The sequence below is a fragment of the Tachysurus vachellii genome, chromosome 18 (assembly GCF_030014155.1).
Source record: "Tachysurus vachellii isolate PV-2020 chromosome 18, HZAU_Pvac_v1, whole genome shotgun sequence".
In the NCBI taxonomy this organism is placed as follows: domain Eukaryota; kingdom Metazoa; phylum Chordata; class Actinopteri; order Siluriformes; family Bagridae; genus Tachysurus; species Tachysurus vachellii.
In genome coordinates, this window is record NC_083477.1 from 13,086,489 (window position 1) to 13,102,115 (window position 15,627).

The 15,627-nt window shown below is 38.7% G+C and overlaps 1 protein-coding gene across 12 annotated transcripts in view; it reads right to left on the reverse strand.

Annotated features, from left to right (window-relative positions):
• Window positions 1-5,742: 5,742 nt before the first annotated feature.
• The window catches only part of LOC132861698 (BAH and coiled-coil domain-containing protein 1), a 67,478-nt gene continuing 57,593 nt past the window's right edge, over window positions 5,743-15,627 (reverse strand). For 5 of the 12 annotated variants that reach the window (XM_060893254.1, XM_060893261.1, XM_060893260.1 and 2 more), the window contains 10 exons: window positions 14,555-14,641; window positions 14,198-14,327; window positions 13,599-13,716; window positions 13,255-13,330; window positions 11,169-11,277; window positions 10,736-10,852; window positions 10,395-10,550; window positions 9,057-10,258; window positions 8,694-8,930; window positions 5,743-8,541 (listed from right to left, as the gene is read on the reverse strand). In XM_060893254.1, coding sequence (XP_060749237.1) covers window positions 8,332-8,541; window positions 8,694-8,930; window positions 9,057-10,258; window positions 10,395-10,550; window positions 10,736-10,852; window positions 11,169-11,277; window positions 13,255-13,330; window positions 13,599-13,716; window positions 14,198-14,327; window positions 14,555-14,641 — 2,442 coding nt within the window. In that variant the 3' untranslated portion in view covers window positions 5,743-8,331. Of the gene's footprint in view, window positions 8,542-8,693; window positions 8,931-9,056; window positions 10,259-10,394; window positions 10,551-10,735; window positions 10,853-11,168; window positions 11,278-13,254; window positions 13,331-13,598; window positions 13,717-14,197; window positions 14,328-14,554; window positions 14,642-15,627 lie in introns of those variants that run through there. The other 7 variants (XM_060893264.1, XM_060893258.1, XM_060893259.1 and 4 more) reach the window with 6 other exon arrangements.

The following is a 15,627-nucleotide window of genomic DNA, read 5'->3' on the forward strand; positions in this document are numbered from 1 at the left end:
TATTTTAAATACTCAAACCAGAGAGAGAGATAGATAGACTGGCCACCTGTTTTTGTTTTTGTGTTTATATAGTTCTTCCTTCATTTCTTACTTTTTAAAAATGTACTAAATTGGTCAATTGTTTATAATGTACTCTCTAATGCACTTTCTGTGTGTGTGTGTGTTTTGATTTTCCAACCAAATGATTACTTGCATCAGAGGTATTAATAGCTCTTTGGACTTCATTTTGAGAGAATCAAAATCAACAGATTTCTTAACAACAGAATCCAAATCCAAAAGCCACATATGAAATCAACTCTAGACTTTTTATCTGCTTATCTGCAAGTGAAAGAACCAGGAAATAACACACACCAGGCAATGGAAAAGCGGTTTTGATCCCTTAAAAAATGAGATCAAGTTTTATTGTTATTTTTACTACATATAGCTGGTACACAGTGTAATGTTCCTCCAGGACCACTGCAAAACTACAAAAATCACAGAATTACATCAGACAAAACAGAAATTACCCTATTTACTCCTACCTAACCCATTTTCTCCTTGTTTTCTTGACCATGTTAGAGAATTTACACTGTAGGTGGGAATGTATGTATGAGTATGTATACCTGATGCTCTGCAATGGACTACCATTCTATCTAGGCTGAATTCTCTCAGTTTCTAAAATTGTGTCTACCTTTGCCAGGATAAAGACATCTGAATGAATAAATCGCTTTGATTAGTTTTCTATATGACTCCAATTATGCGATTTCATATGTTATATAACTGGTAGTATGTACAAAAGTGTGTATCTCTGTGACATATTTCCATAAAGGCATGAAACTTTCCTTTCCACACCTGAGAGATGGTGTGTTTAGATCCTTTCTCAATGCTATATACTAATTACTGCAGCTACAGAATAATTAAAACGAATAAAACATGCAATCATGAATATGTGATAATGAAGTTTTAGCCCATACACACCATGTTTGGCAAACATGGGGCTGGCATACAGCTGTTTGAGTTTGCTGCAAAACACTGAAATATGTTCCATCTCTCTCCAGATTTGAACATTGTTATACAAATATACTGATTGTTGGGCAATAATATTGAATTAAACTGTCTTAATAAAATAAAGACAGGAAACAAATCTTTGGGGACAATATTGTGTTAATATAAAATACATAAATTAAATAAATTAATAAATTAAAATATGTTGAAATGTTATGTTTTTGAATTTTGTCTTGAACCATGCAAATAACTCTGGAGCTGGATATTTGTCAAAGCCAGATGAGGAGCACAGCTTATTAGCAAAACAGCTTACATGTAAGGCAGCTGTATACTGACCTAAACTGCACAGCAAAGAGCTGTTCAAGGGCGCAATAGTGGCTCTTCTGCAGTCATGTGATTTGAACTCAAAAGCTTCCGGTCACCAGCGCAGAATCTTAACAGGAAAAGAAGAAAGTCAGATACAGACTATGAAAAGGGATGGAGTGAGTGAATGAGAGTGAGAAAGAGAAAAAGCAAGGGGAAAGGGGAAGGGGAGGGATCGATGAATCTCTTCACAATGAGCTATTCAGTGTGTATAACTGCCTCCATTCAGCAGCAGATGTGTGTGGGTGGAGCAACCCAGCGTGACAGAGCTGCCCAATCTCCCATCACTGAATCAGGATATGGAATTCATATAGAATGGATGGGGGGTGGAACATATTTCAACGCATTGTACAAATCCTAAAATGCGATTAGCCCTCAAGACTGCATGGTAAAAGGGCCCTTGTGTATGGACACTTGATCCCAGTCTCCATAAAGCTTGTGACATCATTGCTTACCTCTGACAAGAGAAGTCACTTGACTGTTCTAAACAAGGCCGCCTTTTTTTCTGACACACAGACATCTGATGTGCTTTCCTTAATGATAAAAAGCTGAACATGAAGGGATGTTTGTAGTGCTGCTGTTCTTTCTCTACACTCATATGAGCCTGAGGGAGGCAGTGTGTATTGTTTGGAGATTAATAGCTGGTCCCCTGTTTTCGAGTCTCTAGGGAGGCTTGGTGACCTTCTCGCTCAGGTTCCCCTTCCTCCTGACTCAGCAGCAGCTGCTAGCATACACACACGCACAGGCACACACACACACACACAAACACACACACACACACACACACACACACACACACACACACACACACTATAGGCAGTAAAACCTGGCACAAAGGGTACACAGCAAGAAGTCCTTGCTTATTAAACCTATTTAGCTAATTAGTTCATGCTCAATACTGTGCAGTACTCAATGCAGTGTATTTTAGAACAACAGGTGGGCCATTAAGGAAGGCTGTGAAAAACCTTTAAACATGTTCTCTGTGCTTTTAGTGAAGTGGTCAAACCTGAAGAACAATACTATTACAGGGTAGACAGAATATTCCAGGATTGCTGTTTGAATTTTCTTAGAAAAATTATGATAGAACTTGCCATATAAACTGTATCAGTCTCCACACACACACACACACACACACACACACACACACACACACACACACACACAGAGAGAGTTTACAGCCTTCGAGACCTGAGTAAACAGGGTCTGCGTGCTATGTACACAGGAACAGAATTTAGTGGGCTTTACCCGCTTCGAGTGTCATAAACACCCACAAACTTTCAGCCAAAAAACTTTCCCCACATGTGGTACAGCCAACTTGGTTGCATTCAAGACTAGCAGAGCACAACAGAAATCTGAGGATGATGTAGTTGATTAGCAGATTAGCTGTGCTTTAGTGCACAGAACATTAGGTTCAGTGTGCTGCTGGGACTGCTAACTCTAAATCCACATCTAGTGATTTATGTCTAAACGGCCAAGACAGAAGTCAGCCCAATGGATCCAGTTGGCTTATTTATTTCACTGAGCTGCATTCCCAGCTGTCTGATCAAGAGGAAAAGGAAAGGAAATTGACTCAGTTTTACTGCCAGTCACTTTCTGTCCTGGCATTGTCATGGAGCTACAGGCTACAGATTAGGTTCTAACAGGTGACAGACACTGATATGGCAACTGTATGACAGACACAAAACCAGGTACAACACAGGCTCTCTGTGAGATCTCTGAGTCCCATTAGCCAAGAGGGCATCCCCTTGTGACAAATCCAAGAAGGAAAAACACACGTACATCTTAATTTCCCAAGGTAACCTTTCAGCACTGAGGAGCACCTCTACCACACAGCAGTCACACAGTGCCCTAATAGATCTCCAGCAGCATGACCAGAGGGAGACACACTGTCTGTGTGTGTGTGTGTGTGTGTGTGTGTTCCTCCAAAGAGGCTCTGCCTTTGGTTAGAGCAGGCTATCAGCTCTGCTGAAAGGCTTCATGCTTCATCTCATTGTACTGCATTGTTATAGCACCAACTAATAAAAAGCAGCAGAAGACAATTACATACACATTGAACAAGAACAGTTTAAATACTAAACTGTCAGTTTGCACAATTTATTATTATAGCAAAGTTTTATACATAAATTCTTAATGCTATTCAGATATATATTATACATTTTATTTTAATTTTATATTTAAAATGGACTTATTTTGACAGGGAATAATTGTGGAAACTATGCAGGAGTTATGGGTAGTGTTTATTGGGCTCTGTGTCACCTACATAAGCCTAATATAAATATTTATAAAGATTTAAACCAACAGGCATCAACTCTAATAAAGACTGCATTCGATAACTTTGATGTTGAGTAGACACATAGAGTCAAGTGACAGACATTTATGACACTTTCCAGACTAAAATACATTGGACCCTTATCTAACTAACATTATTGAACATCTACTGAAAAATCAAATAATAGTACAAATGTCAAAATTCCCAACCAAATTCAATCTTTTTTAAAGCCAGAGAAAATATATTAAACTCCTTGTGAGTTATCATGGTTCAATGGCTTTGATAAAATGGCTTTGGTTGAATTAGGAAAATCATCTCTGTTGCAGAATAGCAGTCATTGATATTTTTACTGACTCTGAAGTATTTCTGTTAATTATTCTAAAAAGAAAATTCATAATTTTTATGAATACTTATGTATATTCTCTCAATCATATCAGTTCATTCTTTATAAGATATTTATCAAAACCCATAGCAATGACGATATCATAATAACATACTAACATACAGCGAGTTATGTATATTTTCTCAGGCTTTAAAATGTGACTTGGCTAAATTATTATGTGAAAATGTTTGCAAAAATTGCGAGTCTATGCCTCTTCGGAATAAACCTTTATAAATGTTTATCTTGGTTTGGTTGGTTAGTTCTAAAGAGCTTATGCATGACATTAATTAAAAACGCAACCAAATGCATAATTTCTTTGCATTAACCACTTGTACCCGTTCAAGGTGTTTTGATTTTTATTACATTTTACCTTTGTAAATCCTGTTAGTCTTGTAGATTCTAAGTCAGAAATAATTAGAAAATAATTATAAACAGGGTGTTTTGGTGCCTTTACCCCAACAGTTAATTGTTTTTTCTATAACCATGTACCATGTTCATTGCAAAACAATGTGCCTATTAAAACTGGCAATATTTTATTAATTAAAAAATTCTAATTTATATTTCCATTTAATTATATTATTATGTTCATTTGCTGTAGGAGTTCTCTCACCAGTCTCTTTTTTTCTCTTTCATGGTAAATGCACTCATTATCTTTTAAACAAACACTAGGGCTGTGAATGCTGAAATGATGATAATGACTGGAAAATACCAAACCACAAAGCTCCTAATTAAAGTCAGAATACAAGAGAGTGGAATTTGACTGAATACATTAGAGCAGGAGAATATTTCATTCATAAAACCCACAGTGTTCATCTAACTATTTTAGATATAGCCCCTGTCATCGGGCCATAATGCTCCAAGTCCAAATCTAGGTCACCTTTGCCTACTTCCTTTCCTTCCTTTAGTAAGGGTTTTATATAACTTCATGTTTTTAAGGGGTCCTTAAAATACAAAGATGTTGATATAGAGGATGGGATTGGCCTTGCAGTGAAATATCCCTTATATAGATGCTCTAACAATCATGTCTGAAAGGTGGGAGTGCAGAGTCATTGTAAAGGTTAGGAGCATGGTAACAAGAGAGAGAGGAGAAAACAGCCTAGGGATTTATTAGTAGCATTTTAGCAAATTAAATGGGCCTTACTGTCTGAAATGGTGAACACTGTCACACATTTTAGATCGTACATGCGTTAAGACCCCAGAGTAGATGACTTTTTGTTACACTGTAATATGCAGCATAAATCCTGTATATCTGGTTTGGTAAATTAAACTGACTTCACCGATTAGCATACTGTTAATTTGGAATTAATTATTCTCCTGCACTTTCCTCATATTGAACTCATATTCAAGCAGATTCTACCTTTTCTTTGTTACACCCACCTAAATTTGACCCAATTGCCAAGTGTAAAACCACACTGTATTCACATGAATGATGTGCTTTCTTTAACCCAGCTGTAGACACAAAGCCTTTACAATGACCCAGAAGTCACATGTAGAAAGGTTAGTGACCTATTTAGGGCTTCCCAGTGGTGCAGGCTTCATGGTCTTTTGCTCTTCCAACTATAAAAGTTCACTCATCGATTAAGTGGACAATACAGGCTATCAAACGAGCCCAAGCATCAAAGGGTAAAGTCATTTCCTTTTTATTTTTAATCGCTATCCAATGGTGGATTTGTAAAGCTGACTCTATGAGAATGTAACATTTGCCTTGACTGTCACTTGGAGTCTTGTTTAAAGATAATCATCCAATAAGCACACAGGTTTTTTGAGCATGATATTTATTCATAGTCCCTCTATAAAAAATCTTAATACTAAAACACATTTACAGCTTGATAAAGTGTTTTTCTGTAAAATGTTTACTCCCCAAACCAGACCTTACTTTACACATTTACAATCTTTACAACAGTTTTCAGCACAGAGAAAAAAACAGACAAAAAGAACAATAAAGAATATACTTAAATTGCTTTCATCAATGTTAAAACATAAAAATTCTGTGACAGGCTGAATATTAGTTATATCATTTTAACCATGTACAAATCAAAATAGAAATGGAAAGAAACCGGTTTTATAGGAAAGACGTTCCCGCGTCCTCCAGATCATTTCTTATTACCCATTAGCCTTTATTAGAAGCGCCAAAATTCTGACTATCATTCAAATGTTGAGTCAAAGTAGTATTGCACTTTTATCAATGGGCAAATGACCTTTTCTTAAATTATGATAGGTGACCAACTTCTAAGACAAGACCATCTGAAAATCTCTAATATCCGTTTTTCTAAAAAGAGAAACTGGACATTGTAACTAATAGAACTTTGCCTTCATGATAAAAGATTAGAATTTTGTGTCATTCAGACAGGTCTTGAGAAGATGTTCGTGCTTATCTTATACTAAGTACATTCAAATTACTCAGTCCAGTGCCCTCCTTTAGCAAGACAGTATAACAAAGGAATAACAATTAACACACAGTTAGTATGGCCTAAACAGACAGTTAATAAATAACCTATGTTAGAGTCAAGTTTAAAATTATTTAGGTGAGTTTTAACCTTACAGCCCATTTAACAAAAACAAAACAAAACAAATAAAGGACATTTTGTAGAGAAACCATCATCAAATGTCCTTTTTCTTTCAGGTTATTGGTGAAATTGGCGAATGAATCGGCTGAATATTGTGACAAATACATTTTTGGTGTCCATTTGTAAACCACAGAAGAATAGGTTAAATGGTCATGGAGAGGTCACTGAATGATGTCACTTCCTCTGCAGAGCCACAAAGGCTGTTAATGTGGGCCAGAAGGTGAGGGTCTAACTATAATTCAAGGCACAAACAAGCATACTAGTCCAGTGTTCTCTCTGTACAAGTTCTCTCTGCCAGACCATTGCACTTTGATATAGAGACTCTATTTTCAACACAAACTAAATAAGCGCTGTCACATTTTTGTTTGGTTTTTGTGATGAAACAGCAACACTGACAATAAATAGGTAATAAAAATAATAATCAATACTTAGAGAATACAGTGAAGGTTGCATAATAAAAACAAGATGATTTTGGCACACACACAAAAAAAATTAATAAACTATTTTGTGATTGTGTAAGCCTGTCAAACAGTCCACGCTTGCTCTTTTATGAACATGATTGTCCCTAAAGACAAACGACTCATCGGCTTCTCTAAGAGCTCTTGTTATGGTTGGCAGAATGCCATTTCTTTGTTTCACTGCCTTGGCCTTGGTCAAACAGTCTGCCTTAATATGTCATCACCATTTCTGGTGAGGAGAAAGTTGGAAAAAATTAAACAAAACATTGTCAGTAAAACCAAATATTAAAAAGTATGTTGATTGCAGAAGGATGTACAGCACTAATTAATCACTCTGGTATTTTATACCTGCATGTACATATTTCAATTTTCCATTTAATTATTTATTCTGATATATCTTTTTTTGGGTAAAAAGCACAGTGGACATGTAAATAATGGTAAAAGTAGACAAAACAAAACAGAAAATAATAATAAATGCCCAAAGTGCAGCCATAACAATGACTGAAACTTATAACATTTTCTGTCTCAGCAGGCAATGTGCAGTGCAGTGCATACATCTTCAGTTCATTTCTTCTCATAGAAAAATAAATCAGTCCAAGCCTCAAACAATAAACCTCATATGTACTGTACATCACCCATATAAAATAACTTTGTATATACATATAGACAATGACAAAAATTAATAATGAGAAAAAAAAAACAAAAAAACAAAAAAAAAAAAAACATATCACACATGCACCTGTACACTATACACCTGAATAAGAAGACAGGTAAAGAGGTACTCAAGTGTATGGCTTGAATAGTAAATAACTCCTTAAATATACACATACATAAACTTAATATACTAAATCTATTATTTACTTAAATATCCCTGGAATCATCACATGGTGTAGGGGGAAAGCACACCACTCTGCCGTTTTTTTTCTACGCTGTAGAATTCTTACGATAGCCATCTTTCAAAACCAAAAAAGGGTTCTGCTTTGGTGACTTTAAATAGAATGTTGTTGTTTTTTTAAGTTAAATTGTAAGATGTGAGATTAAACATGGATGTACTATACAAAGAAGCTGGACCATGCGCAAAACTACCCATGGAGGCAGTTCATCTTTGGGAGACCAAGCACAGGTTGTGAGGCTAGGAGATTGTGGGCTGGTCTTCCTAACCATGCATCTCACCACAACTTGGTTACATTTGAACTTAATTACAGATAATTACAGTTGTGATTCTTGCAAATCCCCATTTTGACTGGTTGGTCTCTCGTCAAATTCCCGCCAGGCAAATGCTAGATTGTCATTATCATCGGCCCAAAGCTAGCAGAGAATAGACATTCCGTCTGCAGTGAGCAGCTGGCCACTGGTGGGGTCATAGGTACCAGCCAGGTAGTAGAGGTCCTGAAGGCTGCTACCAGGCTTCCTGTTGCGGCTCAGAAGCTCATATTCCTTACGGCTCACAACCTGGCACTTATGAGAGATTGTCTGCACGTCATTCTCATCCTCATGGCATGATTGATAGAGGGCATGCTGATGGGGAAAGAAATATAATTTATTTTTTTGCTAAATTATTTTTTAAAAAATCTGCAAAAAAAAAAAAAAGATGCTCTCTCTAAAAACTGTCCTTCTTTCTTTATGTCAGGTAAGCGGTACATCATAGTTTGAAACCTTGTCATGTTTACCTTGCCATCATGAAGACTCTTGCCAAGATTGGTCTCTTCAGGATGGTAGAACCACTTGACCTTGACTACCATGCTGCTAGACCAGGTCTCCCAGAAGCTCTCAATGCGGCCAATGTAGGGTAGGTGGGGACGACCAGCTGACAGGAACACTGCACAGTCTCCTACATGCACTGTGTCCCTGCCCCGGACTATGGACTTAAAGTAGAGCTTACGTGCTTTCCCTTTTAGCCCACGTCTCTTGAGAACAAGAAATATTATTTTTGATATAAATGTTTGCAGGAAAATTGTTTACAATGGGGTACAAGCATTGACCCCTAAGGCTTGAAACAGATACAAGATATTTTTAAAAAATTCCTGGCTTACCTGTGTGGGATTCCCGGACCATCTCCACAGTTGCCTTGCTGGCATGCAAGAAGACAATTTGGGCCTGCTATGGTCAGCCAGAAGCTTTTGTCTCTTGACCAGGTCTTTGGATGGTTTGCTGGATGAACTGAGGCACTCTTTCCTCTTTAGGGGCTTGCGGACAGCACTGTCAACATTCCCACCTTTGGTGCTAGAGACAGCCATAGCTTTGGCCACAAATGAATGCTGTGTGGGTCCAGTTGGAGCTTTATGGGGATGGAGCAGGGAGTGATGTGGTGTTAGGCAGCTCTGTAAGAGCAGCGTGGAGTTCTCATCATCCTCAGAACTATAGGAGGAGTCATTGTCAGATGAGCAGACGCTGGAACTGGAAATGGAGCCTGAACTAGAAGAGCTAGATGACCCTGAAGAAGATGAGGAAACAGAGAGGTGGGGGAGAAAACGACCAGCCATCCTCATGCCACCAGAGGCTGGGCCCAGAACTGATTCACTTCTTCTCCTCCTTTCCTCTTCTTCTTCATCTTCCTCATCCATGTCTGAATAAGAGCTATGACAGTCCCTGTGGCAACTAAGGCCCATGTCTCCATGCTTGCTCATTAGCAAAGTTGGGGATGGCTTTCTCTGGATCGGTAGGAGCTCTGCCCGAGAACTGTCTCCCTTCCGTTTGTCCTTTACCAACAGAACTGGGTGGGAATATGCTTCAGGCTTGGGTGAAGCACCTATACCTTTAGATCCAAATCCAGAACCTCCTAACATTAGCATAGCCTTGCTGCTCTTGTTCTTGGGATTCATTACTCCTTCGTGATCCAGCTTGATCAGGAATTCATTTTTCCTTCCTCGAGGAATGTCCGATTCCTCAGACTTTCTGCCCTGCCCATAGGGGCTGCTTCTGCCATCTACAGGCATGCCAGATGTCTGGCTGCAGAAAGATGAGTAGCCATTAGCAATACTACTGAAAGAGTCCACCTCAAAGGACCTGCTATTGAAGATGCATTTGGCTGATGATGTCACAGAGACTGAAGCATGAGGAAACACTGCCTCTCTGTTCTTCATGGTCTTCTTGGATGCTGAACCATTAAGTTGAAACAAATTGACAGATGCTCTCCTTCTAGGCTGAGCTAATGATGGCCAGGTAAGGGGAGATGATGAGGTTTTAGAGACACTATCTGAGGCAAACCTCTTCATTCCTGAACCTTTAGGTCTCCCTGAGAAATAATGTTTAAATATATCAAATCATGTTTTTCCAGTAGATATAAGGATGTTTTATCAAATATATTTGAGGAGATTTTGCTAAAACATTTTTTGTTAGTGTATGCATGTTTGGGAGTTAAAATCAGTTACCTGGTTTTCTTATTGGCTTTTCTGTGGTTTTAGCGTCCTCTGTGTTAGTTGTTTTCTCAGAGGATCTTACAATCTGTGAGCTTCTTCCATCCTGACATGAAACTATCTTGTCTAATCGACCACTGGAAACCAGAGTTGGACTGGACTCAGTATCTACTAGGGTTAAAGAGGAGGATTAATTTTTTTGTTCAGATCATTAACAAAACATCAATATTATTTTATATGCAAATTTTAATTGGAATTACATATTTGATTAAATAATGTAGTATCAAAAATATATATTTTTAATGAGGTTTATCCATAGAGACAGTGTAATTTATGAGAGAATATAAGGGTCGCACAATGAATCTGGTATCCAGGTGGAAGGAGACGAATGTTACGGAGAGAGATCCATCCTCTGTCCCCATCATCAAACTCTACCATCACTCCACCTGGCTTACACTCATCATTAGAGCCACCTATTACAACACAACATAAAAACAAAAGACTCAATAACTTCAAAGAATCTATTACATTACAACCATGGACACAAACATACTCTCACTGTCCACTTTAATAGAAACACCTGTAATAGAAATCCCAGGAATCCAGACAATTCTGAAATAGGTATAAACCAGTCCAATCTGAACCATTACTGAACATTACCGGAAGGTCTTTACTTGTATCTGCATTATTCTGCTGCTGCCAAATGAGTGCACAATGTGTGTATATAACAATAAATGGATGGGGAATAATAATAATGCACTCATTTATAATAAATGACAGATTTCTCACCCCTGCGCACATAGCCTGGGTAAAGACATCGTGAGCGCTCACTCCAGAAGGCACAAACTCTCGTCCCCTCGGTCAGCACCGCCTCTGTTTCAGGACGCACATCCAAAACCTGGTACACACAAAAACACACCTCTGTTAGTCAGTGCCAGTCCAAGACAAAAAAGTGTTTGGGCTCAGAGACCAAAGTCAGATAGCAAAACAGACAACTACAAACACAAATGCATGCATTTGCACACACACCAGTCACTGTGGCAGTGCTGAAAGCAGCACTTATCTCATGCCAGCATGCCAGTCAGGCCTGAAAGCAGCGGAAGCTGTGATGTGGTAAACCCCAACTTGCTGAGTAATACTAAAGAGTCTGTGAATGGGAGGGTTGTGATTGCAGGTTGCCAGCATTTCTCTTTTTCAACAATGCAGACTGGCTCAGCATCTACCATTCGCCAAGGCCCTCTTTCATGTTGCCTTAATTTAGGGTTGCCATAGTTACGGGTACTTTTTCACTGATGAGGTGTGAGGCTGGACTGTGACAAGGGAGAGGGATTGAGATTTCCCTCACTGTGTCTGTGTGTATGTGGGTGGTAGTAGATTGAAATCGAAGGTAAAAGACGACTGGAGTCATGGAAGGATAGGGGAAAGCAGAAGTGCATGTGTAATTAGATCCAGCTGCTGGGAGACTGCTGTTTACTCAGTGGAGCAGCTGCACAACAACTGTATGTGTGACTGTAAGAGTATGTGTGTGCATGGTTTGTTTGTGTGAGAGCTGTGCTAGATACAACCAACCCAAAGCACAAGTTATGAAATTTATTTCAAGTTATTACATATGAAGAGCTATGGGATTTTGTTTTATAAAAAATAAAAGATAATTTAAAACACGCATATGTTTTTTATAGATGGATGTCAGAGAGGAATAAATGGGCAATCAAAGTCAATTAAACATGTCTTGTCATGCCTTAGCAGTGCCATTGGTAGGGTATAACCCAATCAGTTTTTAAGGGAACAGTCTTTATTTAGGGTATATGAACTAGATATGTAAGTATGAGGACCACTTAGTTATTGATGCTGATATTTAACTAGTTTCTGTTCCGAGTGTAACTGTTTACATTCTCAAGAGTCATGTCAGGATCCATTGACACATTCTTCACTGTTTGGAAATTAAGTTTTATTATGCTGAGATTTTGATAACTTGTATGCTAGTGATGTGTGACCAGAATTTGATAACTATGCAAAACAATAGTGAGAAACAACCCACCCCCACAGGAAGAAGGAAACGCAAAGTGGGAGGTAAAAATGAATGCTAGCCAAGAACGCGCTGCGGTTTACAGTGTATCATTAGAGGCCATTTCACTGATGGCTTAGATAAACAGTAATGTTAGCATAACCCCATGAGTTCAGCACTGAACACACAAAGAAGAAGAGGAACTTGACACATTCCTGTGTCTAATACTTCAGGCCAGAGGAAGCTTAGTGAAATACACTAAATAGCTTATTTGAAATACACTCTGGACAGAAGCTGATAGGTATACTAATATAGAGAATGTAAGTGGGGGTGGGGTAAAAGGGTGGGGTTCCTCAAATATAGCTGAGCTGTGAGCTGTGGGCTGAAAGTGCTGGTTCTTAGGGATGTGGTTCTAATGGAAGGGCAGCATGTTTTATAATGAGGAGGAGGAGGCTCTAAGGAGACTGGACTGGAGCAGTTTCATAATGGTCATTAGAGGATGAGAAGTAGGAAGGTGTTCATTAGGCTAATGGATATTACATTTAATGAGGAGGTGTGAGCAAAGAGAGGGCTTTCCTGGGATCTGGTGTTGGGTGAAGTGGGAGACACAAGAGAAATGGTTTCTGGTGAGAGACCTTTGTGGAAGAGGATATGGCTGAGTGTGGGGCTCTGATGGAAGGGGATATTTAGTAGGATGTGGTGAAAGTAGTGGGGGGTGGTGTAAGTGGTAGCTATGGAGAAAAAGGGTGTGAAAGTGTGTGTGTGTGTGTGTGTGTGTGTGTGTGAGAGGGTGTGTGTAAGAGGATAGTCCTGAGAGGCAAAAGCCCAGAGAACAGACAGGCTTGCGCTGCAATTTGAACAAGAACTCACTGCTTCCTGCAAGAGCTGCTCCAGGGAGTAGATTCTGGGGCGGTTTCCTCTCTCTCCATCGATAACAATGCTGTAGCTGAGAGAAACAGAGAGAGGGAGGAGGAGAGAGTACAAAGGAGTTATTTTCAGCTGTGTGTGTAATGCATGACTTCCCGTGTCCAGCTCCACTTCTCTCACTCGGTTTCTGTGACTGACCCTCTCTGCTCATGCTGGCCATTTAAAGCAGTCTTAAAGCAATATGCTTCAGAAATATCCACAACTCTCTATATAGAGCATGCATATGACATTTGTTGCTTTCTTTTAGTGTTGGCTGTTCAAATGCAGTGCGTCTGCTTTGTGCTCACATGTCAGGCAGATCTAGAGTTCTCACACGGGCGGCGTACAGAAGCTCATCTTCTTTACTGATGAGGATTTTCAGCCCTTCAATCAGCATGTTTTTGGTCAGTATACAGTTTGGAGGAGCTGAGGGCGGAAGAAAAAAAGTTAATCAAATGGCAGTTTTGGGTAAAACAGTCATTATGTATGCTGCATATTCTTAAATCACTCCAATGGTACCAAGGCATTGTGATACAGCATCTCCGTTAGGTTAAAAAAGAAGCCAGCAGTCCAGTGATCAATTATTTGAGAAATCATATACATTATACAAACAACTATCAAAAAAAGCTGAGATTTGAGAAGGATATTTTTTTGTCATGTAAATTCTAACATATAGTTTATCAGTTTTTAACTGTTGAAGCAGGCAGCCTCTTGAGTAAGACTAACCCAATCCGCCCAGCAGAGGTGGGGGGAATTTGTCAGTATACAAAAAATGGAAAAAATGCAATAAGGTAGCCCCTTGCAACTTTTCTTGGTTTTGTGAGGGATTTCTCCCCATGTTAGACAGAAATTATTTTTTATTTATTAATGAAATCGCAGACTTATGGAAATTATTACTGAAAGTTACCGGGAGAACATCTGGTGCTTGACGAAGAGTTCTCCTCATCCTCATCAGAGAAACTGCTATCTCCACCCAGCTGGAAGCCATCGTCTGCTGCAAAGCTTTCCAATAGACGACTGACTGCGCGCCCTTTAGACTACACACACACACACACACACACACACACAATAAGTTGGCACATACAATGCTACATTCACATCTCTTAGATCAATACATTAAATTAAAGCAGTGTTCCCCATGTTTTAATTGTGCATGAGATTTCCTAGGGTTTAGGCAACACTGCTTAAATGATGTTTATTACAATAACATAATCTTTCAGAGAGAGATTTTCAGAGAAGCATATGGTTTTGGAAATATGCTGACTTGTTTATGCACCTGTCGAAATCTGGTCCGCCGTTTACAGGTGTCATCACTCTGAGGAGACTGGACCACAGTTGACCAACAACTCTTCTGTCGCATTACATAAAATGAGATGAAAGAAACAGAGACAAAAAAAGGACAAAAATTAGGGCCCTGGGTCACTGAAGCTAAGCAAATGTTTTGTTGCAGCTTTAGAGTAGCAGAGGTACATGTATAGAAGTATAAAAAAACTGAATATACTAAGAATGTAACCGTGTAAGAATACTTCATTCAGATTAAACAAACATGTTTTAAACAACACCACACTTTTCTTTCCACCAAAGAAAGCTAAAGATTAAAACTAGAGGTATGTATGAGGCCTGGAATCGTTCAGGATACAACAAAAAACTGATGCAAGTGGGACATTTGTACTTAAATGGGAGTGAGCAGTCACATATATAGCTCGTGGATGAAGATGAATATGACTCCAGTGCAACCCATTCATTCATCCTAACTACCTAGGATCAAGGTTTAAATAAAAACAGATATAAAAAAGTATATATTTAGGCCGCATCCACTTTGAATTGGAATCTGAACACAGCTACAGAGCAAGAAACAGTATCATTGTATCTTGGTAGAGTCAAAAAATGTTGTATGATGTCCAAGAGCAGCTCTAAAAAAGCTTGTCTACTCCTTTGATACAAAACCAAGATGGTCTGAAGAAGCATAGTATTACAGTATATTATAAAAATGCTTTAGAGCAAACGTTTCAGTTTTATTTCATGTACTTTTTACTGACCTGTTGAAGAGCCACGGTGCATACATCATGTATTTAATATTATATTGAAATACGATCATTGACTGACTTGTATACAATATTAGATTACTTAACGTGTACATTGCAGCTTGTGCAATTCATGAGGTAAATAAAAGGAATGTCACTTCACTTGCTATACTTGTCTTACTCTGTACTCAGGTTGCTCAGGAGTTGGATGGTTAATGGATTTGGTTTTTTACAAGGACTCTTCAGAAAAAGACTCTACTGGGGAACCTTTCTCTTTCTCAAAAGAGAAACCCTTGTTGTTTTATAAGAGTGG